At 41.2% G+C, this 25,493-nt stretch overlaps 1 protein-coding gene across 11 annotated transcripts in view; it reads left to right on the top strand.

The window, feature by feature from the left end:
• The window catches only part of JARID2 (jumonji and AT-rich interaction domain containing 2), a 221,545-nt gene that overhangs the window by 155,191 nt on the left and 40,861 nt on the right, over window positions 1-25,493 (top strand). For all 11 annotated transcript variants that reach the window (XR_003994398.1, XM_030506081.1, XM_030506337.1 and 8 more), the window contains 2 exons: window positions 4,013-4,182; window positions 18,708-18,884. Coding sequence is in view for 10 of the 11 variants with exons in the window: in XM_030506081.1 (XP_030361941.1) it covers window positions 4,013-4,182; window positions 18,708-18,884 (347 nt within the window). In the remaining variant the exon portion in view is untranslated. The remainder of the gene's footprint in view (window positions 1-4,012; window positions 4,183-18,707; window positions 18,885-25,493) is intronic.

The following is a 25,493-nucleotide window of genomic DNA, read 5'->3' as shown; positions in this document are numbered from 1 at the left end:
CTTGATGCCATTTCCTCTTCTCCCTATCACTTGTTACTCAGGACAGGAGACCGACCCCCGCCCTCGCTACAACCTCCTTTCAGGTAGTTGTAGAGAGTGATAAGGTCCCCCCTGAGCCTTCTCTTCTGCAGACTAAACAACCCCAGTTCCTCAGCTGCTCTTCATAAGACTTGTGCTCTACACTCTTTATAAGCTTTGTGGCCCTTCTTTGGACCTGCTCCAGCATCTCAATTTCTTTCTTGTAGTGAGGGGCCCAAAACTGAACACAGGAGTCGAGGTGCTCTTCTCCAAGCCTGTAGCATTGCATGGGGCTATCTTGACCCACATGCAGGGCCTGGCAATGAGCCTTGTTGAACCACATACAACTGGCCTCAGCCCATTGATCCAGCCTGTCCAGATCCCTCTATGGAACCTTCCTACCCTCAAGCACTTCTGCCCAGCTTCGTGCTGTCTGCAAACTTACTGAGGGTGCACTCGATCATTGATGAAGATACTAAACAGAACTGTCCCCAATACTGAGCACTGGGGAACATCACATGAACAGTCGCCAACTGGATTTAACTCCATTAGCCACCACTCTTTGGACCTGACCATCCAACCAGTTTTTTACCCAAACAGTAACGCCCATCCAAGCCATGAGCAGCCAGTTTCTCCAGGAGAATGCTGTGGGAAATGGTGTCAAAGGCTTTACTAAAGTCTTGGTATACAACTGCACTCACACAAAATGTTTTTCTGAGCACTGATCACTTGCTTACCTATTCTGCCTTGCTCAGAAAGGGTGCGTGAGTACAGCAGGCTACTATGCTTCGTCTGATGTAACTGTAGTGAAGGGGGCGTACCTCCTTTTTTGGCAGCAGCTTCACACTTATATTGGATTAAGTGTAATGTGAAACCTACCCGAAATAATTGGTTTTATGCTTCTAGCGGTTTTTGTGGGGACGTACAAGGTTATTAAAATGCATACGCTCCTTCACAAGGGAACAGTTTTAAGTTGTTGCCCATGTTTTGAAAGGTATGTGTTTTTCCTTTGCCGGCCCACTTTTGAAACTGGTCACCTTCACACAAGTCTGGAGCAAAGGCTGCTTAAAAGTTTGGCTTTTTTTTTCCTAACCTTGATGCCTCATCCCAATATGTTGTAGCTGCAGAATAGCTTGGGTTTTTTTCTCATGCTCACTCTGTACCCCCTTAGGCATTGAAGTAGAAGCCTGTGGAGCACATGTCTATCCATGTAAAAGGCAGTAGTTTTTGCAGAAACTAGAGGAATCTGCTGTCACAAAAGAATGCCTTCATTTACTAGTGCTCATAAATTGAATGGGTGATGTGTATGCCCTGTAACTGCTCAGGTTTTTAATAAAAAAATGGGTGTTTCATAAGGAGCAGGCCTGTTTTGGTGGCACTGAGCTCAAACCAAGCAGGAGGAAGTACAGCAAAGATCCACAGAGGTGTGAGAGAAGCATCTCAGACACATCTGACTGTACAGCAACAAGTCTCCACAGCCTCCCTGGGGAAGCTGCAGAAGTTCATGGTTGTAACCTGGAGTTGGCTGGAGGGAAGATCTGGAGTTTTCACTATCCTTGCTGAAATGAAGGGCCTCCATCCACCCTGTGGTGGGTAGTGAAGAGCTAGTGATGTGGACAGGCCATGCCACGGTGCGTGCCCCGCAGGAAGCGGGCAAGCAGAGTGAGCAGGGAAGGATGGTTAGCAGAGAGTGTATTTTAAAGGCAGACTGAGCCAAAAGCTCTTTCAACTCACTAATTCATTCAAGTCATTCCCTAATCCCCTTTCAGTGCTCTAGGGACCAATAATAAGGATGCGGCAAGCAGCGCTGGCCAATCCTTGCTGCAAAGGGTTAATTTTGAACCATGAAACAGGCTTAACCTTTACTTTTCTTTTGGGGGGGTGGTTATGGAGTCCTTCCCTATGCTTATCTTTGATCACATGAGATTACAGGACGTAGTTTCAGAGATGCAGAGAGTGGATAAGTGTATGTTTTTAACAGCCCAGCTGAGGAAGCGCACAGTCAGGGAAAAATGGCTGTGTAGATGAGAGCAGCAGGCAGGGTTGCTTGCTAACCTTCATAGTCTGGGTTTTGGCAAGAGATTGTATATTTTGTGCAGAACAGAAGCCAACACAAAGCATTTTTCTCTGGACGCATGTGTGGTTTTGGTGATAGAAATGTAGTTGGTTGAAATTAAAATCCCATTCATCCTGTGCGGAAGTCCTCAATCTGCTTGAAGGAATAGGGATTTGCAAGGCAATCTTGAGTAATTTTGGGGATATGCAGGCAGACCTGTACAAGACCTTCATTCTGGAAAGTTAATTGTTCATAGATATAAAGAAATACATGTCCAACAGTCTTTTAGTTCAAGTTTAAAAATTATAAGCACCATGATAAAAATAAACACCATGTTATATTTGCCATTAAGGAGATGAAAATAAGCAGTAAGAATGGCTGGTTGGTTTTGTTTTTTGGTGAGGTGGGTATTAGGTAGTGAGGACACGGACAATTTTATGCAGAGTTTAGGGAGAAAATTGCTGAATGTTACTTTTGTTCTCTGTTGTCATTAGGGGGTGTTTGTATACGTATACCAACACTGCTGGGATTTTCAGGTTTTTTTTTTTCTTCCCTATTTTAGCCACAAAAATGCAAAATTTTAAAATACAGTAACAAACCTTTCACCGAACTATTTCAGTTTAATGTGTGTGAAAAAGAAGAGGTTTCTCACTTGTGTGTTTCATCCACTCTGAAGGATAACTGTGCTTTCCTTGAGTCACAACAGCCAAGCCTGCCACGGAGTGACAAGACCTGATTTTTCCTTCAGTGTTATTTGATACATGTTTCAGTTTGACATTATGTAAATAGTCTGCTATTAGGGAAGAAAATGACATAAAATTGCATCCTTTCTCAATGAGGTTTTAAGTTCTTTCAGTTGCTTCTCTGCTTTTTGAGGCTGTAATAAAGATCATAATTAGAATCCCAGTTGCTTAAGTGAGAAATTAGCATGTTCTTAAATGCTGAGCCGAGCCAGGTTCCCAGCGAGACCCCCTCCGGGTATCTGTCCTGCCCCAAAGCGCTTTCCCTAATACCAATTTGTGTTCTAGACATATTAAAGAAAATCATATTCATTGCCACCTAGCAGTTAATCAGAGCCTTCAGATAGGCTTGAAATGATTTACTGCCTGACTGCCAAAACCACCTGCATCTGTTCATTCCCTACAGCCGTACCCAGGCATGCTGTTAAACTTATCAGTCTATCGCTCAGTACCAGGACTGAGACAAATTCACTCCATGCATGTTCTTCATTCTTACAAATTTACCACAAATACTACTTAACCCCACTCTGGCCCTCCTTGCTTACAGTATTCTAGGCTGTGGCCAAGGGAACAAAAATCTAATGGCTTTTACCTGCTGTTTTCCCTGTCAAAAATATCTTTCCCTAAAGGCTTCTATTTGTTTTTGTAGAACTAGGCACTAACATAGATACCTTACCTATTAATATATGTCTTAGAATGTAAATAAGATTCTAGCAGATTGGAATAAATTAAATCCTTAATGGGGCTAAAATAAACCTAATTTGTAAATTAATTAAAAACAAGAAGCAAAGAACACTAACACTTAAAAAAAAAAATAGACATTTTCATGGTGCAAAATACAGATTTAATTTCCAAATAAGTGAATGGTAAACTGTAATTGTATGACACACAAGAAAATACTTGGAACATATGAAATAGTAGTCACAGATTTTATAGTCAAGATGTTCCCTTTCTGGTTTTCCAAATTGTCGCGTAAGATACCAAAGGGTGAAGCAAATAAAATACTGTCTTTGCAATTGACCTGGGTAGGGATTTGATATTGGTGGGAGATGGATTCAAATCTCTCTCTCTGCTCCACCCCTCCCCCTTTTTAAATGTAATTTTAATTTTAAATGGTGATTTTTTTTTTTTTTAATGTTCTGATGTCTCTCCTGCAAGTTTTGCCTAACGTGCTTCTCATATGCTCTTGTTTCCACAGGCCAAGGCTGCAAGCACAAAGGAAGTTTGCTCAGTCCCAGCCAAACAGTCCCAGCACAACTCCAATAAAGATAGTGGAGCCGTTGTTACCCCCTCCTGCCACTCAGATTTCTGACCTCTCCAAAAGGAAGCCCAAGACAGAAGATTTTCTCACTTTCCTCTGTCTTCGAGGTAGGAGTCTTGTAGCAGCCTAGGGGGACAGTCTCATGCAAAGCACGAGCCGTAGCACTGCACACCAAGCAGCAGCTAGACAAATGTACTCTACTACACTTGAATATATTGTGTGCATTTCAGCTCTCAGCAATTTGACCGTATCTGCAGCAGGAGCATTCAAGTTCATGGTTGTAAAGATCATAAAATGAGGCCGGTAATAGCGCAAAGGGAAATTCATGCTTAGCACTCTGTTATCCTGAATGGGTTTTTGTCTAGCTCTCTTAAGCCCTCCCCATTCTCCTTTGTTTTGTCTGACTATAAACTGCAGAAGTGCTTAACTTGCCTGAGTACTTGTTCCTGCAAAAGGAGAAATCTGGTTGGAAATTCCCCTTCTCTACCTACTGACTGTCCTTTATTGTTCAGTCTGAGGAAGGCTTTTCATCTGGCAGTGGGTGGAGGGGTTGCCATTGTTCTTAGCTGCCCCGGGAGCTGGATTGCTCCCATGGTGATAATTAAAACAGGTGAGCTCCTCCACTCTGCGTTGCAGATGAGGTATCTGAAGTTGTACAGCAAGAAACCTGAATTATCGCACAGTAGCAGGTGCCTGAGCCTGGCTGGAGCTGTATGGTGTGTGTCTGGGTTCACAGGAGCGTGTCTGTGAGCCTGCGTGTCAGACTTGGGAACCTTAGCGTGAGGTACAGCTGACTGTCCTGATTAAGCTAAAGAAGATGATCTTACATGAGTGGTCTTTTTTCTTGGGGCTTTCCATGGCCCTGTGTCCCAAGTTATGTACTGAAGATCACATCTTTCAGTTTAATCTCCCAATTGTTGTATTAGCTCTTTTGGCAGGTGCCCCACATAGCCCTCTTTGCTACTCACTGCTTCATCCTTGATGTGCTGGAACAATGCCTCTTATGGTTATTTTGTCCCATTTCTTGCTGAAAGGATGTGCATTTGTCACAGAGAGGGTTTGTCTGCAAAAATCTTACCTAGTGGATTGAGTCCTTCAAAGCTTGTGTTTGAGTTCACTTTTCTGGTTCTGAGATCTCTGTTGCATCTGTCAGCAGCACTGGTCAACACCATCCACAGCTTCCTGTTGAGGCTTTCTCACCATAATACAGCGTGGTTTGATTTCTTTTTTCTTCTTTTCTGTGAGATTTTAGGCTGTGGTAGCTCTAGACTGGTTTCTAATTTATCTGTCTTGACTCTGGTCTAGTATGGAACCTCCATCCTGTTGGGACTTCTGGTAAAGCGGGTGGGTGGAGGGGATGGAGGGGGGTGGTTTGCTAGCTTTTGTGTTTGTTTAAAGGATTGTGAGGAGCAGAATCTAATGGAGTTTAAGTTGTATCACAGTCCTCTGAAATTTAATCTGTGGAAATGTATTTCTAATTTAGTCTGCTGTGAGGTTGATCAGTCTGTTGGCATCATGTCATTGCTGTGATCTGGGCCAACTGCCACAGTTGTTGGTGGGAAAATTCAGATGGTGGGGGTGTGTGCGTATGTGTGTGAGCACACATGGCTGCATTCACACACTTGTTTCCTCTGCTTGCTAACTAAGCATGTGTTATTTATAGCTTTGAAGGCACTTGCACTTAAAGCAACCTGTGTGGGGATGTGACTTGTCCCCCTTTTTATTTCCTACTGTCTCTTGGCACTCTGCTTTAACAATGCAAATGGGAAGCATGAGTACTTTTGTCCTGTTCCAGTACTTCATTCAGAAGGTTGTTGGGTTTTTTTCTTTTTTTTCTTTTTTCTTTTTTTTTTTATTTTAATCAGTGACTGTTTAGCTCTTGCACCTGTAATTTTCTTCTTTGTTATTCATCTGTAGAATAATTGATGTTTTGTACTGTCAATTAAGAACTTGCTATTCATTCCTAATTTCTTCAGTATGCAGGAGTACTCGTATATTTCAGACCACACGTGCATTCAGACAGCAAGATCCCAATTACAATTATATTAAAAACCATGAGAGAAAATCTGCTCTGAGTGCCACACATGGCACGTTCTTGGTCTGCTTGAACAGGCTGAAGGAAAGCAGAAAGGGGAAGCTGTCAGCTCTCTGTTTCAGCACCTCCCCAAGGTTATTGCTCCGTCACCCCTTTATAAAGCCTGAAAAGAGCCAGTAAAATCAGGATTGGGCATCTGCTATCTGGATTTATTTCTGTGGAGGTGCAGCAGAGTGTCTGTGGCTTGTAGGGAGAAGGAGGGGGGCTATTGAGATCAGCATTAGCATGGTTCTGGCTTCAGTGTCTGGACTGCTTTGTCCTCCTGGAGGTCCTGACTACCTGAGATCATGCCTGTTTGGTCCCTCGGGAGGTTTAGCTTCAGGTGGTTGTCTCTTTTGGTGTGCTCATTGGGAAAAGGAGGTGGAAGCTGGTTCTTAATATGCTTACAGGGAGTTCCCTTAGCAGCCTGCTGGTATGTCCAGCTCCAGAAAGGTCCCACAAGGGGCACTGGCAGGCTCAGTTTGGGGTCGCTCTTCTGGTGGTACCCAGTGAGCTTGGAGAGGGAAGAGCCAGCAGCTTACTTAAACCCTGCATAAGGAAGACTTACATGATTTTTTTTTTTTGGGTTTGTTTCATTTTGAGCCTCTGTGCAATTATTTATTGAAGCGTTGAGGAATTCAGAATTGCTTGCATGGTGGAATATGTGGTTGTTCTGACTTCTGTCCAGATGTCTGTCCAGCTCAGGCTGTTTGCACTTCCATGGTGAAATGCGACATACAATTATATGGTAATAAGAGCGCATTCACAGGGTGTAAGTTCAGCACTTTGAAAATTGTTTAGTAGTAAGTGTAGTGGCGATAAGATCCCGATCCCTATGTTTGTGGGGGGGGTTTGTTTGTTTTGTTTTTTGGTTGAGTTTGGGTTGGGTTTTTTTTTTTTTTTAGTTTTTTTTGTAAAGTTTGGATTCTGTTAGGTCCCAGTCCTTCAAAACATTCTGATGAAATAGTCCCTGCATTCATGATGAAAGCTTTTCTTCAGCAAAGGAGTCTCCTCCAGGACTTGTGGGAAAGCAGTTTTGCAGTCTCTGTCCTTGTTCCATACCCAGCAGTGGCATCAAAAGCACAGTTTAAATTTGTCCTTCAAATTCTTTTTTGTTTTTAAACAGAAATTTAAAAATCCCATCACCACTACAAGGTCAGGCTTCAGTACTCAGGGGGTGGGGGTATTTTAAGCAGCAGCAGCTGAATTTGTGGGTGATGGAGCAGTACTGTCGTGACAATGTGGAAGAAAGGCCCTTGATGTGCATAAGGTTCCATACTTAGGAAAAGAGGTCCTGTTTACTGCTAAATGCCAGAAAATCTAATGATTCAAATCACTTGAATTTTTTATTTTTAGCATCCTGTCATTTCAAAGGGAGATAATTTAACCAAGATGACCTGCTTGGTTTCATTATGCAGACTACTAGGGGCTTTAGACATATTTTTAATTAGTTTGTTTTTTGAACTCTTGATTTGATAATACAATGTACTAATTACTTCTTAAAAGGTAAGCGGAGCACAATGAAAAAGCTGTAATGGTTGATGAATATCTGAGAACCCTGGAATACATCTAACTGACTACACTTGGCGAGGGCTCCCCTGCTTTCTATTATTTTAGAATTATTCTCCTTTATTTATTTATGTATTTATTTTAATTACTAGTGTATTGTGACCTAGAATTTCGAAGACAGGGAAGGGAGTAGGGCAGGTATCTCTGAAGTGTTTATCTGCAGCATTCTTATCTTTAAATAGGTTCTTTGAAGGAGCTCGTTTGTCCTTTGCTGGGGCATAATTAGTATCTTTCAGCAGCATGTGTAGATACAAGTGTGTCATCTCCATGCGGATGTACAGCGGCTTTCGCTTTTTCTATATTTTCTGCCTCTGATAAAATTTTTCTTAATAGCTTCCATTACAGAGCATTAAGTTACCTTTACTCTCCATAACTATTTACAGGTTAAAAATATTGCAAGGAGAATAACACAGGGCTAAAGGGGGAAGGAGAAACAACTCCCTGTGAGCAATAGATCTTTGGCAAAAGGTGATAACAGGAAAACTATGATTAGGAGCCTACATTTTAAGATGCTTTCCCATGATCAATTTCTTATTAAGCTGGGCCTGTGGGACTTACATGCTAGAGAATTTCAGGGATTCCTAAATAAAGATGGTTTAATTGAGATCTCACAAATTGAGTTTTCAGGCTCTTCTAACAGCCCTTCTGCAAAACGTGTGAATGTTCATTGTCTTTGAGTACTGCAAGGACTTAATGGTGGTTTGATGATTTATCAGAATTGAGCAAAACCAAAATAGGAAATCTCACTATAGCTCATTTTTCTGAACTTCGATAACTTCTAAATCTCAGTGCCCCAGTCCTATTGCAGTTTGCTCTTAAACAGGTTTTGATTATTTTTTTTTTGAACACCTTGTTTGGGTGGTAGACTTGGGGGCCTTTGATCTCAGTCTTCTCTCTTGAGTCTTAGTAGGAGAGGTTGCCTGAGCCAGTAGATACCTGCAGAGGTTTTCCATTACAGCAGGAGAGGCCCCAAAATCAAAAACTTGGGAACTCTTAATTTTAGGCATATTAGAAAACAACTGTTAATTTGCCTAGCTTTTGACAAGGCAGAACATTGCCTGGTAGTTCAGTATCAGTAAGTCACTGGACTTTGAGAGCCAGTGACTGCATCAGTCACATGCTTGAGGCACCAGCCTTCCAAGGGAGCATGTTTTCACCATGGAGACGTGCTCACCAGGTCAGAGCAAGCTCGTTAGATAGCACAGCAACTTGATTAGGCTGGAAGCAAAGCAATGAAATGCTGAAACTGTCCAAAAATGTGAGCTGCTGTGCAGCCTCAGTTAGTTTTTAGAATTCCAAAATAATATTAAAGCATGCAGATGGACGGTCACTTGTTTAAAATACTAGAAGACGACTTTTTGTTGATTCTGTTGTTGAATCATTTGGTATTTAGACTAAAATTTTAGGATGGATTAAAACCACAAGAATAAACTCTGTGGGTGTTTAATCATAATTGCTCAAACATTTAATAAAAAGAAGTTTGCATTTCATAACTGTAATCTCACTATTTCAAAGTTTTTTAAAGTTAGGAGTAACATTGAAGTGTAAAATATGAGATATATGTGCAACTGCTCAGTCCACCTGTGGAATATGCTGCTTTGGGCTGGTAACTAACTCTCATGGTGGTTTAGAACAAGAGTAATTTAATCAGTGTTGGCAGGGAGAAGTGAATATGCGGGCTCACAGTGAACAGAACAGCACGTGTATGAAGCATGCAGAAAGAGCCTGGCAATCACTACCATAGTATTATTCCTTCCCAGGAGATTGGAGTGCTTCTGGAGGGCTGTCCCTCCAGGCATGCAGCAGAGCATGTGTCTTCCCATCAGTGTGTGCCTACTGAGAGATTTAAGAGGTGGAAGGAGCTGCTGAGTGCAAGATAGAGTAGCCTGCATGTAGTGCTACAGCTGAATCAAAGTTTCTCCTTGCCCTTCCCGTTTTGGGGCCCCTTTCTTCTGTCTGTTAATGATTCCAATATCTAACCCTGCAAAAAGCCATGGGATGAAATTAACTCATTGAAACAGGAGACTTGCGGTTCAGCCTTTGTACTTGCCACAGACTCACTCAGAGTGCCTCGGCGAGCTGCTTAGTTTTTCTGTAAAATGAGGATAAATGTTTAACTCTGTATATAGGTATTGGCATAGCTGGATATTGATTATGGATAAGCTACTGGCATAAAATCGTGAGTGCTGCGATGGCAGCAGCAGAGCTTCAGAACATTGCTGCCCACAGTTTTTGGTGTCCAGGTGGGCCATGTAAAGTATTCTGGCAAAGGCAATTTGTGCCCTTCCTCACAGCCAGAAACCCGTGAGTCCGCTTTTGTAACCTTGTGTGAACCTTCAATAGGTTCAGTGCTCCCCAAAAGACTTGTTTTGTGCTAGGGATGGGACTCAGGATCTCTTGGGTATGAAACACAGCCTGTGGTAGCCTTTAGGGAATGGCAGTGCAGTGGTTTCAGACTTGCGGACTTGTCCTGTTCATGGTGGAGGAGAACATAAAGTTGGGGGTTGAAGTGTATGTGGGAAGTTGGTTTTGAGGTTCACTGCCAAATCTAGCCAGGTTAGTGAAGGTGTATTGCTTTCAGACTGTCAGATATGAATTGTAGATGTGAGAAGCACTCTACTTTTTTTCTTAATGTTCAGTGGACTCTTACTCTGGTGTGTGTTTTGTGAACTTTGGAAAGTGAACCTTTTCTTTTTTTCCTGGGGACTCACACATTTCCCCACCCTTACTCCATTTCCCTAGGAAAAGAACAATTTTCTTTGCCTTTTTGCTCTTAGCTCTACTGCTTTGAAGAATGGACCAAGAAGAAAATGGGGTTTATGCCACTACACTAGCTGATAAGTTATCCATAATACTAAGCATCTTGTGATTTGTACAATGGCAGAGGAAGGGAGAATTTGAACATTGGTGTGTTTATGAGCTCTGTTTTATTTTTGTATTTGGGATGGCCTTTTGCCCCCTCTTGCTCAGGCACCAGAGAGCATCCTCTGCGACCTTGCCTGCAGGTGGAGTCAGACAATTGAGGTACAATTGCTCTTTCCTATAGAGTTTATGCAGTTCATTCTTATCTAGCCTTGCTCTGTAAAACTACCATAAAGTGCGGGCATAAATTGCATTTATATGCACTTCAGGGACTTGTTGCTGTCCTGCCAAAACTTAGTGAGTAGGACATATAACAAATGAGAAGCAGGCCCTAAACTATAAATACTGAGATGCCAGTACGTTGGGAGCATTTGGGGAAGCAAGGTTTTTCCACCTGCATACAGCCCCAAAATGGGGCCGTGTGTCGGAGAAGCTGCCAAACCTCTGGACGCAGCTCATTGTAGAGCTTGGCATGCCGCATGTTTTTTGGGGCAGGCTTAAGTTCCACATACCTTGACCTGCCTTGTGCTTAAATCATTCTGATGTCTTAAATTGTTTTAAGATTTTTCCAAAGCACATCTGGGTTATGTTTAATTGTTAGGAGGAAAAAAAAAAAGCAGAGAGGAACTAGAGGGGGAGTTGGTGTAAATAATTCATGGAGAAGAATCCTCCAATTTTGCAGAAACCACAGCCCAAATTACAGAGAAGGCTCTTGGACTGAGATGATTTTTGTTGTGGTTGTAACATACCAGGGTTTGAATCCTGTCCAGATGAAAACATTTGGTTTGTACTTCAGTAAATATTGCAGAAACACTGCCAGCTAATTCTGAAGAGTAATGAAATAGTGCTCTTGGCAAAGCGCATGCACTTTCCATACTTCTGATTCCACTCTTCAGATCCAAATTCAGAGGTTTTTAAATATGTTTAGCTAGTCCAAGACAAAAGTTAATGTAATTTAATGAGAAACAAAACATACTGTAATTTAGGAGGGAAAACTACACATTTGTCAAATAAAATTTAGTAACCTCATTAGTCAAATAAAATAGCCGAAAAAGAGTATAGGTAGTTCTATTAATCAGGCACTTGCTGTTGAGGTCAACACATCTGTATGTACAGGTTATGTAAGCATCAGTTCTTCATTCTGTTAGTAGCAAGCCTGGATTTTGCATGTGAAGAGTAACATCTTTCTGAGAATATTGCGAAAAAGCAGCACTGTATGGGCTTAAGCCCCATACTTTACCTTGTACTTATTGTTGTATAAGCATCAAATTATTATACAGAGGACATAAAATACATTTGTCATCCTTTCATATGCATTAGGCAACACTTTGTGTGTAGTTGTGGTAATTGTTTTTCCTATATAGTTAGGTTTTCTTTTGTGTTGCTCTCACAATAGGAAAGAAGACAAAAATACTCAAGAGAGAATTTCAATAATGAAACTGCAGATACTGACAGAAACAGTTGCCAAACGTACTTCAAACCTCATTTTTTAAAGGGCTGAGTATCCTCCTTTCTTGTGATACTTCATAGCTCATTGTAACCATGATGAGTGAATTAAAAAAAGACAACTCACCTTTAATGATTTTCTCAAAAATTGCCACACACGGTGGTATCTGATCCCAAAAGCAGTAACTCCTGCTCTGCCACTGGTGAGGAGCGGGTACCTGGGGTTCTCTTAGCTGCCTTAGCTTTCCACCTGGCTTGCAATCCCTTAGGCAGCCATGGCAATTTGTTAGGCTTTCAAAATCACATGACGAGGGCCAGTTTTGGTAATTTGGCCTTTCCACAGTGATTTGGAGGAGGCAGAGAGGGCTGGCAAGTTCCTTTAGGGTTGCTGCCTGGCCTTGGCCATACCTTTTTGATCTCGACTGTGAGTTAGCAGTGGGTTTTAAGCAGGAAAAAGTGAGTGGCACGTGTCCAGATCAGGGCAGCAGATCAGCAACGCTATCAGACACATACTGCTGTTAAAGCTGATCAATACAGGGTATCCTTCCTGCTTTACTGTGTTTCTTACCATTTAATGTCAGTAATTCCTTCAATATCTTCCTTCTCCCATTGCTCCTGCAGCCTGTGTCCATCTGCTAACTTACCTCTTGCTGCTCGCCTCTTTCCAGCCCCAGCATATCTGAGTCTTTCCCTTCTTCTGCCCTGCTTGTCCTGCATGCCCTTTCTTTTGGCTTACTACTTCTGCCATGGCTTCTCCTTCTTTACCATCGTGTTGCGATTGCCTCGTTCAGTTCTCTGGTGATGGCACATGCTTTTGTGCAAATAGTGATGGAAAACAAATCAGCTGTCTTGAGGTGAGGAAAAAGAGCTTTTAGGAAGTGTGTGCCTAGACATCATCAGGACAGAATGTAAAATGTGCAGCTCCTACACGAGATTGGAAACATACTGTGTTTCATGTTTTGTTTAATAACATAAAGTGATATATTAAGCTGCACATTCAATAAGAAAAAGTGTGCATAGAAATTTTCCAAATCTTTACTTGAGACCTTGTAACATTACATTACAGTTACAGCATTTATTAATGGACTTTAATTTCCTTAGTCTGGGATTTTAATCTGAATCAGTTCCCTGATCTGATTCACCACATGGCCCCACAAAAAAAATATACTGCCACAGTCGAGGTGGTGGCACAGGAATACGAACAAAAGGCCAGATGGAGGTAGATGCTCTGTAAACCATTTTGGATGCCAAGAAAAATGTGCACACAGCCATAGACAGCCTAGATGGTTCCTTGTATGAAATGTCTTTAAGTGGTGGGAAGTCAAATTTATTTTCTGGATTACCATCAGATTTGCTGAGTGAGCAGATTTTTCAGGCACCTGCTGATGGGGCACATGGCAGGGTGGGTTCCTCAGTGTGGAGGGCTGCTCAACCCCTTCATCCACTGCAGTGCCCATGGTAGCAGCTGCCTGCACAACCTGGGGGCTCCTGGCACAAAAGGAGACTTGTAAAATTCAATATAGCCACAGGCTCTCGTAACTCTTCTCACAGATTTTTCTGCTGTTTTCTTGAGGATGGAAAGTGAAGAAAGGGGGAACCGCATACCTAGAGTGCTGAGACCTTGCATGCACCACCTCTCAGGCACAAATGTTGCCCTCTATCTGAAGCACTGCAGTTCTTCTCTTTTGCTGTTGGTTACTAATTAAAGTCTAATGTCGCTCTTGTTGCTGGGAAGGGCAAGAGGAAGAGGTGGGGTGGTTGCTCATCTTTACTTTTGCTGTCTGGCTGGTAAAATATGTGCAAGAGTGAACTGGAATAGCTGCCCCATGGGTTTCTGCTGCTCAGTGCGTCCAGGCAAAGACAAACATGTGCAGAATGGTGTGTTGCGCATTAAAAAATCAAGCAAGCATCTACAGCTATGTTCTGTGAATGTGTGTGTATGTATGTATCTGGTGAACCTGCAGTTTTCCTTATTATTATGCCATTTTGGAGGGGTTTTATCATCTTGCTGTGATACATCATTTCCATGATAAGTATCTGTGATACATGTGTCGTGGTTTAACCCTAACCAGCAACTAAGCACTACACAGCTGTTCGCTCACCCTCCCAGTGGGATGAGAGAGAGAACTGGAAGGATAAAAGTGAGGAAACTCATGGGTTGAGATAAAGACAGTTTAATAGGTATAGCAGAAGCTGCGTGCACAAGCAGAGCAATCCAAGGAATTCATTCACCACGTCCCATCGGCTGGCAGGTGTTCAGCCATCTCCAGGAAAGTAGAGCTCCATCATGTGTAGCAGTTACTTGAGAAGGCAAACACCATCACTCCAAATATTCCCCCTTCCTCCTTCTTCCCCCAGCTTCATATGCTGAGCATGACACCATGTGGTATGGAATATCCCTTGGGACAGTTGGAGTCAGGTATGCCGCTGTGTCCCCTCCTGACTTATTGTGCACCCCCAGCAAGGGCAATATATTTTGTTAGACCAAGTGATACAGCTGGAAAAACCAAACCAGCTCTTCAGCACACATTGTTCTCCACATCTCTAATAATCTTAGACATTCATGGCTATAATAACACTACTTAGTATTGTTTATATAAATTAGCAGCTTTGAGTAACAAACAGGATCCCCTGTAGAGGTGGGCTGTGGCATCATACACATCCCTGTCTGGTCTCAGAGATGATAAGGGATATTTGAGACAGGAATCTCTATTGTAATAAACAGCAATATTGTAATATTGTAATAATCACCTAGCTTCTACTCTTAATGGTGCTTCTTTGCTTCTACGAGCTTTATTAGTTCTTCAGTCATGAGAAATCTGAGTTTTATTTCCATAAGAAAAGTTTTGGGGGATTCTTTGCTTGATGTAAACCACCACTGCACATCAGCTGCTCACACTTAATGCGTGTTAGGTGTTGCCTAATCAACGTAATTCTTTCAGCTTGACTGAAATCACAGTGTACTTGCAGGCTTGTCTTCAGTTTGCTTCTAAAGGGAATTTGCAGTGTCTTAAGCTTGAGCAGCTCATTTCAGTATTTTAAACTAGTGTTTTCTCAGCCTTTTAGACGTGTTTAGCTACATAGAGTGAAAGTGGTTTTAACCAGTTCAACCCATAGGTGTGAAAAAATTCTCAGTATTTGTGGCTATTCCAGAACTGAAAGTAAGCAAGAAAATTCAAAGCTTTTAGATTTCTTTCAGTGTCTTCCATCCATAACAATGCTTAAATAGAACAAAAATGCTCGAGTCCAGTTTTTTTTTTTCCTTTCTTACTGTTTTGCAAGTCAACTTCAATAACTATATAGGGAAAGCTGGGGGAGGGCAGGAGAGGAGGAGGCGACCCAGACTGAACGCCGGCTTTTCTCCAAGGTCTCATATTGCAGAGCACTTAGATCAGTAAAGTGGGGGCTAGCAGGGCTGTCGTGTTATTGGACATTGCTAGTCTAATTTCTCTGGAAATGTACTTCCCAAGCAGTCCCAGCTGTCCCAGGAATGCAGTTTAACCATTGTTGTTCATAGTTCTCGATTGGAAAGAATTAAAAAATGTCATTCTGACTGAAGATTTATGCACTGAGATTGCCACGGGTGAATACCAGGAGTTAGGTAAAGTTTGTATCTGCTTGGTTTAGACCCTCCCTCCTTTCTAAGCAGAATGACACAGTTCTTTATTCTGTGCTCTTTTTTCTTCTTTTTTTTTAGGAAAAAAAAAGGAAAAAAATGACTATTGTAATAACATTTGCCTCACAGATGATAATTTTTTTTTGCTGGTTGCTGCTGAAAGCAGCTGACAATTAAAGCTCAGGGATGTGGAACTCTAGGGAAGATGAAGCTTAGAGAATAGACACTATATCTGGTCTTCTATTTTAATGTCTCAGAAGGATAAAATTTCTGACTGTTTCTCTAATTACAATAGAGAGATTTCAGTCTGTGTTTGAATCTAATTTTGAGGGTTCCTAACAGTAAGTTTCTTTCATTGCCATCATTTGTCAATGCATTAATGCACTGATGGTGCCAGACTTCAGATCCTGATTAGAACTGATGCACAGTACAGACTTGCAGAACTAATAACTTCTGAATCCATACCATATGCTTGGGTACCTAGATGGAAGAAAAAAGACTATTTTTCAGGCAGTGCTGTCCTAGAGGTAATGCTTTTGGAATCTGCTCGTTAGTTGCTCTTGAGAATTAAAGCTCCCCTCCAAGCAGAAAAATTAATGTGCCTCTCAGCACCTCTTACGTACTATGGTTGATTGCTTAGAGTGTACCAAAAAGTTCTGGGCTTGCATAAAAAATGTGAAGGTTTTTATATCTGTAAGTTGCAACAACTCCCTTGCTGTGAAATATGTCAGCAGTCTTAATTATATAGACTAATGATCAAATTATGGAAGTTGTGGCATGCAAAAGGCTTTCCCCCTAGGATAACCATATGCGTCCATACGATTATGTCTAGGTTGAATGGGTTAATATGGATGTTGTTTTGGGGGGAAGAATTGTCATGTCTGAGGTGCTGCTGCAGTGTTTCCCCTAGCTGTCCCAGGGCTACCAGTGATGCACAGCATGGGATGCCAATGGGGAGTTTCTTTCTGCTCCTCCCCAAGGCAGCTGCAGTCCCAAAGGGGCCATTACAGAGACCAAGAGCAAAGTTCTTTACGTGTAGGGGCTAAGAACCACACAGCCGCTCTCTCGCTCTCTCCCAGTGAGATGGCAGAGAGAATTGGAAGGGTAAAAGTAAGAAAACTCGTGGGTTGAGATAAAGGCAGTTTAATAGGTAATAAAAGAGCTGCATGCACAAGTAAAGCAGAAGAAGCAATTCATTCACCACTTTGCAACAGCAGGCAGGTGTCCAGCCGTCTCCAGGAAAGAAGGGCTTCATCACCCATGACGTTTATTTAGGAAGAGAAGTGCTGTAACTCTGAAAGCCCCCACTTCTTCCTCCTCCCCCTGGCTTTTATTGCTGAGCACAATGTCGTGTGGTCTGGGATATCCCTTGGGTCAGTTGGGGTCAGCTGTCCTAGCTGTGTCCCCTCCTGACTTATTGTGCACCCTCAGACTACTCTCTGGCAGGGCAGTGTGAGGAGCAGGGAAAAAAAAAAAAGCCTTGATGTTATGCAAGCACTGCTTAGCAATAGCTAAAACATCCCTGTGTTATCAACGCTGTTTTGGTCACAAATCCAAAACATCGCCCTGATACAAACTACTGTAAAGAAAACTCACTCCATCCCATCCAAAACCAGTACACTTAGGAAAAGATGGTTCATTGCAGAAACAGCTTATCCTAGTTTTTGTGCCATATTTAGGTATCCATTCATTAAAATATAATTCTTGTAGCTGAGAGTATTTTGTACAAACCCAGTGGGAGCAGAAAATACACAACCCAAAAATAAGCTTTAGTTTAGTTGTTGGCAATGGCAACTCCAACAGCTCAGAACCAAACAAAACACACAGTTGTGCTGTTTTGCAGAGCTTGCAGCCAGAAGTGTTTCCTAAGGAAGCGTCAGCCGAATAGCCACTACCTTGTGGTGTTGGTCTGCAGCCCAGCTCTCTTTGTGCTTTGTCTTATTTAGCTACAGGAAAATAATTGAAGAGATGAGTCCCCATTCTCCAGTTCTATTGACTTTCTATTTTTAACCTTTCTTCAGCAAAAAAGTCTTCTTATGAATAAGTAGAAGGCTCCTAGGGCACATGTGCCTCCAGGGGATAGACAGAAGACTTATCTAGAAGTGGAAACTAGTGTCAAGCATAAGGGAAAGTATACATTAGTTGTCAGCAGTATGTGTACATTTAAAAATAAGTTATTAGATTGCTACAGTCATGTCATCTGTCCTGATGCAGCGCAGGGAAACCCATACACTGTTGCATGACACATGTAGAAGAAATTCTGTGCAAGAGTTACATTTATATTGCAACCTTGTATTGTTAGGCTTGTGACTCCTCACCCCTCTCTCACTGAATTACATGTTCCATCTTACCCTTGCGCAAACAAGGCAGGTTAGGGGGAGCATCATGGGAAGTAAACAAGAGATGAGAAGCAACATTCTCAAGAGGAGCATTCAGGGAATCAGGAGACCTTTGCTCTTTTCTCTCCTTTGCCAGGGATCTGCTAGGCAAATTTTTAGCATCTCAGTATCTGGCCTTTTCTCTTTGTTTAAAACTAAACCAGAATACTGCAAAGCATTGTGTACAATACGATAGAGGTCTGCAGAGCATTATGAAGTTTAAATCCTAATATTTTATTGTAATAATAACCTAAAAATATTACCAGGGTGCAGATTGCTTTGTAAATGCTCTTTTTGCTTCTGCTTGGAAAAGCTGTAAGCTTCTAGCTTGTGTGTTAAAAGAGTTCAGTAAGGCACTTAAGCACACATTTGAAATTAAGCATATGCATTAGTCCTTTTCTGAATACATAAAGCTATTAATTAGGGCTTGTAGCAAGACTAATTGTCTAAAGTATGACTAGAATATACTGGGGAGGGGGGACTCTGCTTTTCAAGCACATACGTATCCTGTTGGTAAAAATTAATGAATAAAAACCCTCCAGTTAGTCATGCACTAGTGTGACCTTACATTTCTTGAGTTCCCCTCTTCCCTTGCTATGCATAACACTAAAGTAGGTTATGATCAATATGGTTAGTGCAGTAAGTGAATATAATGATGCTAATGAGCCATTTCTTTATAATGATCAGGTTCTCCAGCCCTGCCCAGCAACATGGTATATTTTGGAAGCTCTCAGGATGATGAGGATGAAGAAGAGGAGGAGGAGGAGACAGAGGACACAAAAACAGCCACAAACAATGCTTCATCATCATGCCAGTCAACCCCCAGGAAAGGAAAAACGCATAAACATGTACCAAATGGGCAAGGTAGGTCCTAAATAGTGCTGTTCTGCTGCGTTGCCTAGAAAAGAAATTTATGAGCTGAATGTGCTTAATCCTTGTCCATCCTCCTGGATCTGAATGAAAAAGGATAGAGGCCATAATGGGAAAGTGGAGTGAGATGTACTGTTAGCATCTTTTGCTTTAACCTGCATTTCCTGACAATCTGAACTCCATCTGTAGTAGGACTGTAACTACAGGGCTGGAATTATCTATCTGTCTACACATGCACACACATACTGGATTTATGCACATACATACACACGCATGTATGCGTAGACACACAGTCCTGCTCTTTCTCTGGCTTCTTTGAGACTGATGCTTAATCTAGAATGATTTTATTTTATCCAAGTTAAATCTAAGCATTCATAAGTGTTATCAAAATGTGTGACGGGCGACATTTAATTTCTCACATGCAATATTGGTACCATGACTGCAGTAGGTTAAGATACTGAATTTGTGTTGTTGATTGAAATGCTTTATGGAAGAAGCTTTTTTAAGTCAGTTGTTATTTATTTGCAAATCAACAAAAGCTGCATTCATTACACAGTATTTCTGTCGTGATGTTGCAACATCGCCCAGTTTAAAATGGAAGACCTAAAAGCTGTGCTAAAAATTTTGTGAGCCTGCTCTAATGCTCCCCTGCCAAAGTCCTGTGTGATGTGGTTCTCCCTCCAGCAAGAGCTTTTGTATCGTAAGAACTCGATGCCCTCTCTGCCTGACATAACTTCAAAATGGAGCCCGTGCTCTCTGTTCCCTTCCTCAGTATTAGTTTACCATGAAAATCTTTCCTTTTGGTGACTGTCCATTCGGTTCTCCTCCTCTTAGTAGGAGAACTGAGAGGAAGGTCTCTCTATAGTACTCTTTTTGAGAGATGGCAGTGACTTGTGCCTATTTGGGGCTTTTTTGTTGTTCTTTTGTGCTACTCTGCTCTGAAGAAGAGATTAGTAGATCCCAATTGCTACACTCTACTGATCCTCATCTCTGCTTTTCAAAAAGGAGTTTTTTGGAAAGGACTCCCTTGTTACATACACCGAAATTATTTTTCATGACTACGTCTGAATCTGGTTTTCATTGCACACCCAAAACTCAGAAGCTATCTTTTTGTGAACAATTTGTGGAGAAGTGCAAGAAGACATTAGGCCTAATAGCATTTCAACTGTCAGCTGTGAGCAGGAGCTTTAATGCTCTAAAAGCCATAGATCAAAACGTGGCACTTTGGATTGATTTCTAAGTAAACCCCCCAAAATAACAGGCACAAAGCTCTACATATGGAAAATGAGACTTCACGTAACAGAACTGCTGCCTTAGAGTTTTAAATGTGATATATCATAACAAAAGGAGCTGATCGTATTCCTTGAGAATGTCCCAGATGGCAGCCACTTTGAAATTAGCTCAAAACCAGAGACACCTGAAATCTTAATTGGGGGTAAGTAAAGGCAAACTTAATGAGCCATCTAATGGCTTCATAATCTTTATCAATATAGATGAGAGCGAGCATAAATGAAGCTGCTGCTTTAACAGATCTGCAAAAGACCTTTATAAAATACATAGGAGACAATGTGAGATGTTTTGACAAAGGTGATGAAACAAGAATTCCCAGAGAAGGCAGCTGCTACTTCTTCATCATTGTGATTTCTTTTTTTCTTCCCTGTTTTTTTTTAATTAAAGTTTCCTTACCCAGGGGTATTCCCATTTTCGGTGTCTGTTATTTTGGTTGACAGCCAATAGTATTTTTGTTTCATGTGAATAAAGTAGGTTCTGGTTCATGTGTGTCTGTTTTAAATGAGACCACACACAAAGGCAGACCAGGGACGGGTGCAGCAAATGAACTTAATCTAGCGTGAGAGTCTATTTTTAATGAATTAAAGTCTTTTGTTTTTAATATACAATGTGTAGTCAAGCAGTTTGGACCTGAAAATGCTAAGCATTTGCTATGACATACAACAACAAAAGTTCAGAGCTTGATTAATGTCATTAGATAGTGTCAAATGATTACTTTATACTAAGTGGGGGCCAGACAACTTTCCTGGACGAAGTCATTTGTCAATATCCTCTTCTGATGCCAATATAGAGCATTATTAGGGTTGCACACCAAACTATTTGTTATAATCTAGCCTGTTGAGCCACCTTTTGAGTAGCTAACTCAATTGTAAATGCCTAAGTATGAATAAGAAGCATGTAAAACACGTGGCATAGCTTGCTGCACAAATTGAGGTAATTAGCTCAACTGACTTGTCACCTTCCAACGTTACTTCTTACATAGGTATATTTAAAGCATCAGATTGTTACCTGTGCCTTTTCATCATCCTTTCTTAGTACTTTTGATGTGCTGCACACATATCCAACTGTTAAAGAGCAAAGTAAAATGTTTGGCAGGAGAAGTGTTTATCCCCCACATTCATGGGAGTGTGGAAGAGGGATATGTAGCAATGTGCAAGTCTTTTTCCAGGGAGGTACTGAGTCTAAATTACATCTCCCCACTGCTTGGAGGAAATTTGAAGTTGTAGGTAAGAGGGCAGGCTTAGGTCTCTGTTCCTTTAAAACCAATTCTTTGAATTCCTCACAACTAAATAAATCTTACTTTGATTTTGTTCCGTGGCACAATGGGAGGTTTTCTCTGCAGGCTCCTGAAGGAAAATGTTTGCAGGTGCCAAGTGTTTTGTTAGGCAGGCTGGGATTGTGATCTGGAAGATGTAGTTAAGGAGTTGTTGGGTTATCAGTCCCATCACAAGAGCAAAAGGGGATAGGCATTACTCTGCTTGAAAGGACTTGTGGACTGGAAAAGAGCCTCAGGAGGAGCTGTGTACACAGATACAGTTGCGTAGACAACTTTGAAATTGCATGCAGCAGACTGCAGTTCCTCTAATGATGGTTGGCTAATTTCCTCAAGGAGGATGATTGCAGGATTAGGTATTTCTCACACCAGCCCAACAGTTCAAAGGTGGAGAGAAGTGCACAGCTGGGCCAGCATACCTGGAAATGTCATGTTTCTCTTCAGACACCTGAGACAGACAATTAATTCTAATTTACATTTAGGAAAACAAAGTTAGCCATCATTATTTGTAACTAGGCTTCTTCATGAACGAGAGTCTTGTTTCCATAGCTGGAGAAAACCATCTCTGGTGTGTCAGAAAACCTACTAGTTACTGGTAACCTGCAGTAACCTACGGTTTCTGGTCCATGCTGTGTTCTGTTAACATGGTCAGATAAAACTGCTCTGCATGTCTTTTGCCTGAAATGAACAAGGAAGAAAATTGTACAGACGCCTTTTTTTCTTTGGGCTCACATTTCAAAACAAACCTGACAGCAGTGTGTAGTCAGCAGGCATTGCTAGAAATACTATACTCTGCTGTAGTGCTGTCTTCCTCACTTATCAGAAATACAGAAGAGTGTTTCGCTTCTCAATTTGCAATGGATAATTTAACAGAGTAATTTCCTTACATGTGTAGTAACAAAGATGATGCAGGAGAAGTTCATAGATAGGGGTTTTTTTCTTCTGTATTTCAGGATATAGTTCAATGCAGTGTTTGTATATCTTGCGCTTAAATGGCACATCTTTTACATACACTACTGTTTGAGTGTGTTGTGAGAAAATTCTGATTTGTGGTTGCAATTCTTTATGTAGTTTTTAACTAAATTTGATATTTGTGGGTGGATACATAAGACAGAGTCTCAGGCTCGTGCATCTTTTTTAGTGAAATTAATCCTGAAGAGGTAAACATTTAGAAGAAAAATATTTTTTTGCATCCAGCTAAAATGCAGAATGAGAAAATTTCAGGCAGAGTGCTACAATAGTTAATGGGTAGGCAATTATTTTGATGATTTACAGCCTTTTGTTGAAATACCATGGAACCAGTAATTGTTGCAATAAACATTTTTGCACATTTAATTTTTCTGCAAAAATATGTAACATGAAAATTACCCGTTTTGCAGTAATTTACATATTTAAATATGCAAATCAGGCACAACACATTTGGGGATTTGCAGATTTTCAGTAGCTGGATGTATGACCTGTGGAGAAGAATAGGGGAGCTGGAAAAATAGGGGAGCTCAAAAAAAAATTGAATTGTTGTCCTGGTGAGAGACTCGTGATAACAGATAGACACTTCTTGTATGGACTTGCTGCTTAGTGAATGACCCTTTTGATGATGTTTGTGTCGTAATGGTTAGGTGAGAGTAATGAATTTGCGCTAAGACGAGACACTTGGTATTGAATTTTTGCAAACGGTGGTGTGGTGTCTCATACCAATAATGCTCCTCTCAGTGGCCCAGTATCTTCCTGTGTGCACAGGGTTTTGAGCTGTGTTATTGATAGTGTCAAGAAGAAATGCAGTGTTATCTGCCATGGTTTTCCTGTTTGACTTCTGTTAGTGTGCAGCTATGGAAAATTGTAGTCCACTGACAAATTGCATAGCCTTGGGTTAGGGCCAGAGAAGTGCAGAAACAGTGGTACCGCACGTTTTCAGATGATGTTGTGGCATCCTTTTCTCCTGAAGTATGCCTTTGCCACCGACCTTGAGTAGGTAGATAGTGTTGGAGGAGCTTCAGAAGACAGCTTCTGTCTCTCGAAATGGTTTATAGAAGTCTGAACATACCCAACACTTAAGGAAAACAATTGGCAGAATTAAAATTCTGTGTTTTATGGAAGTAGATCATTGTTTTAGTTCCTCTGGGAAGGAAAAAGAATTATTGCCTGGGTCCTTTAAGGCAGTTTGAGAGCCACATAAATGTTTTCACAGTGACTTAAAACTGAATTAAAGCCAGAGCAAGAATGTTTTTGTACAGTAACGGATACTTAATGCCAGAAACTTGATTAATATTACATCTCTTCCCAAACATGATCTATGTAACAACATGAGGTTTGCATTGGAATAGCTGGCTCAGGTTCACAACGTTGGCAAGGCTCCCTTTTCTCCTTCTAAAAACAAAACTTCTCCCTTTCACTCTTATCTTCCTTCTTTGTTTTGGATAGTTTTATGAATACGCAATCATTTGCTTTATGCGGCACAAGCTCTGCAACATGTGGCATATGTGTACATGTAAGGTCCATGCCTTTATCTTCCAGGCACTGACATAAAGCAAAAGGGTTTCATACTTCAGTACTCTGCTGTCCCTGCAATGGACTCCTGTATTATCTCAAATATAAAGTGTATCTAGTGCAGGGATAATCTCCAGGAGGGCTTGATAGAGAAAGCTTTGCCTGTGGAGTCAGCAGTTGGCTGAACTCAGTCCTGGAATTCTGCTGCTTAAGCAGTGAAAGCCTGATTATTGTAGGTAATATAAATAGGCTTCTGAATGCCTGGCTGGATGTATCCTATAGAAAATTTGCGTGCACATTAATTTGTAGGAATACTTCAGAAAATTGGTAAAAACACCGTAAATGTTTATTGCTCACTACAGTGTGAATTCCTGTAGTAAATGCTTAGTTAATCTGTAGTAATTGAGCATATCTGTGGCTTTACTTGATGAAAAATTTTTTTAGCCTGTATTATAGCTTCACCTAGTACACTCAATGTGCACAGTTTGCATTGGTTTGCGTAGGGATTCTTCATCACAGTTTCAAATGAGATGCCCCAAAGTCCCTGTATGGGATCGTGGGTGAATATTGGTGGCTGGGGTCCAGGTCCCCTGGTGCAGAGAGCACTGTGGTGCATCCGTGGGGATCATGCCTGCCATAAGGTTTTGCTCTGCTGCCGTAAATTATATTAGTGGTTTAAAAACCCCCAGTGCTTGTGAGTTTTGAATGTAGTGGTTCAGTTTCTTTGCATTTGATCATCACTGCTAACCAAAAGACCCACAAGTATTTCACTCTGGGACTCTTATTGTTTCAGCTTAATAATAATAATAATTGCTTTGGGGGACGTGGCATTTTGAAAATGAGCATTCAGATAGATATGGATAAAAGGATATCCATTTATTCTCTTTGAAGCGTCTGAACACTAATAATTTACTTGCACTTTTTAATTATTTGTTAGTAGTGCTCTTACCTTTAACTAAAAGCTGTCCTGGAAATAAGGAGCTGGTTAAAGTACCGTAAAATAATCATAATTCAAGACTAGATGATTTCTGTTTTAATAATGTGAGTTTTGCCACTTATGTGAATTGGGCTTTTTTTTTTTTTCCCCTGTCTTTCTGCTTTGTAATGAAATATTGCTTCAAGGATGAAACTTTTATTTCATCATGAAACTACTCTTTCACAAGGAAAAAAATAACTGGGAGCAGAACATTGGGTGTGTCCGAGTTAGGATGGGAGACTGTAGCTGGGATGTACCTGTATGTGGGCTTCCCTGGTGCAGAGAGCACTGTGGTGCATCCGTGGGGATCACGCCTGCCGTAAAGTTTTGCTCTGCTGCCATAAATTATATCAGTGGTTTAAAAAGCCCCAGTGCTTGTGAGTTTTGAATGTAGTGGTTCAGTTTCTTTGCGTTTGATCATCACTGCTAACCAAAAGACCCACAAGTATTTCACTCTGTGGGCTATCACTATCTGGGCTTCGTAAAGCAGAAGTTACACCTTTTCTGCTTTTCTGAATGCCTCAGAAATATCGAAGAGCTGGCAGACATGAAGGAGAATGCAATTTGCGGCATAAGAAGA

The sequence above is a fragment of the Strigops habroptila genome, chromosome 1 (assembly GCF_004027225.2).
Source record: "Strigops habroptila isolate Jane chromosome 1, bStrHab1.2.pri, whole genome shotgun sequence".
NCBI classification, from domain to species: domain Eukaryota; kingdom Metazoa; phylum Chordata; class Aves; order Psittaciformes; family Psittacidae; genus Strigops; species Strigops habroptila.
Note: the sequence above shows the minus strand (reverse complement) of the source record. Positions and strands in the feature narration are given on the sequence as shown.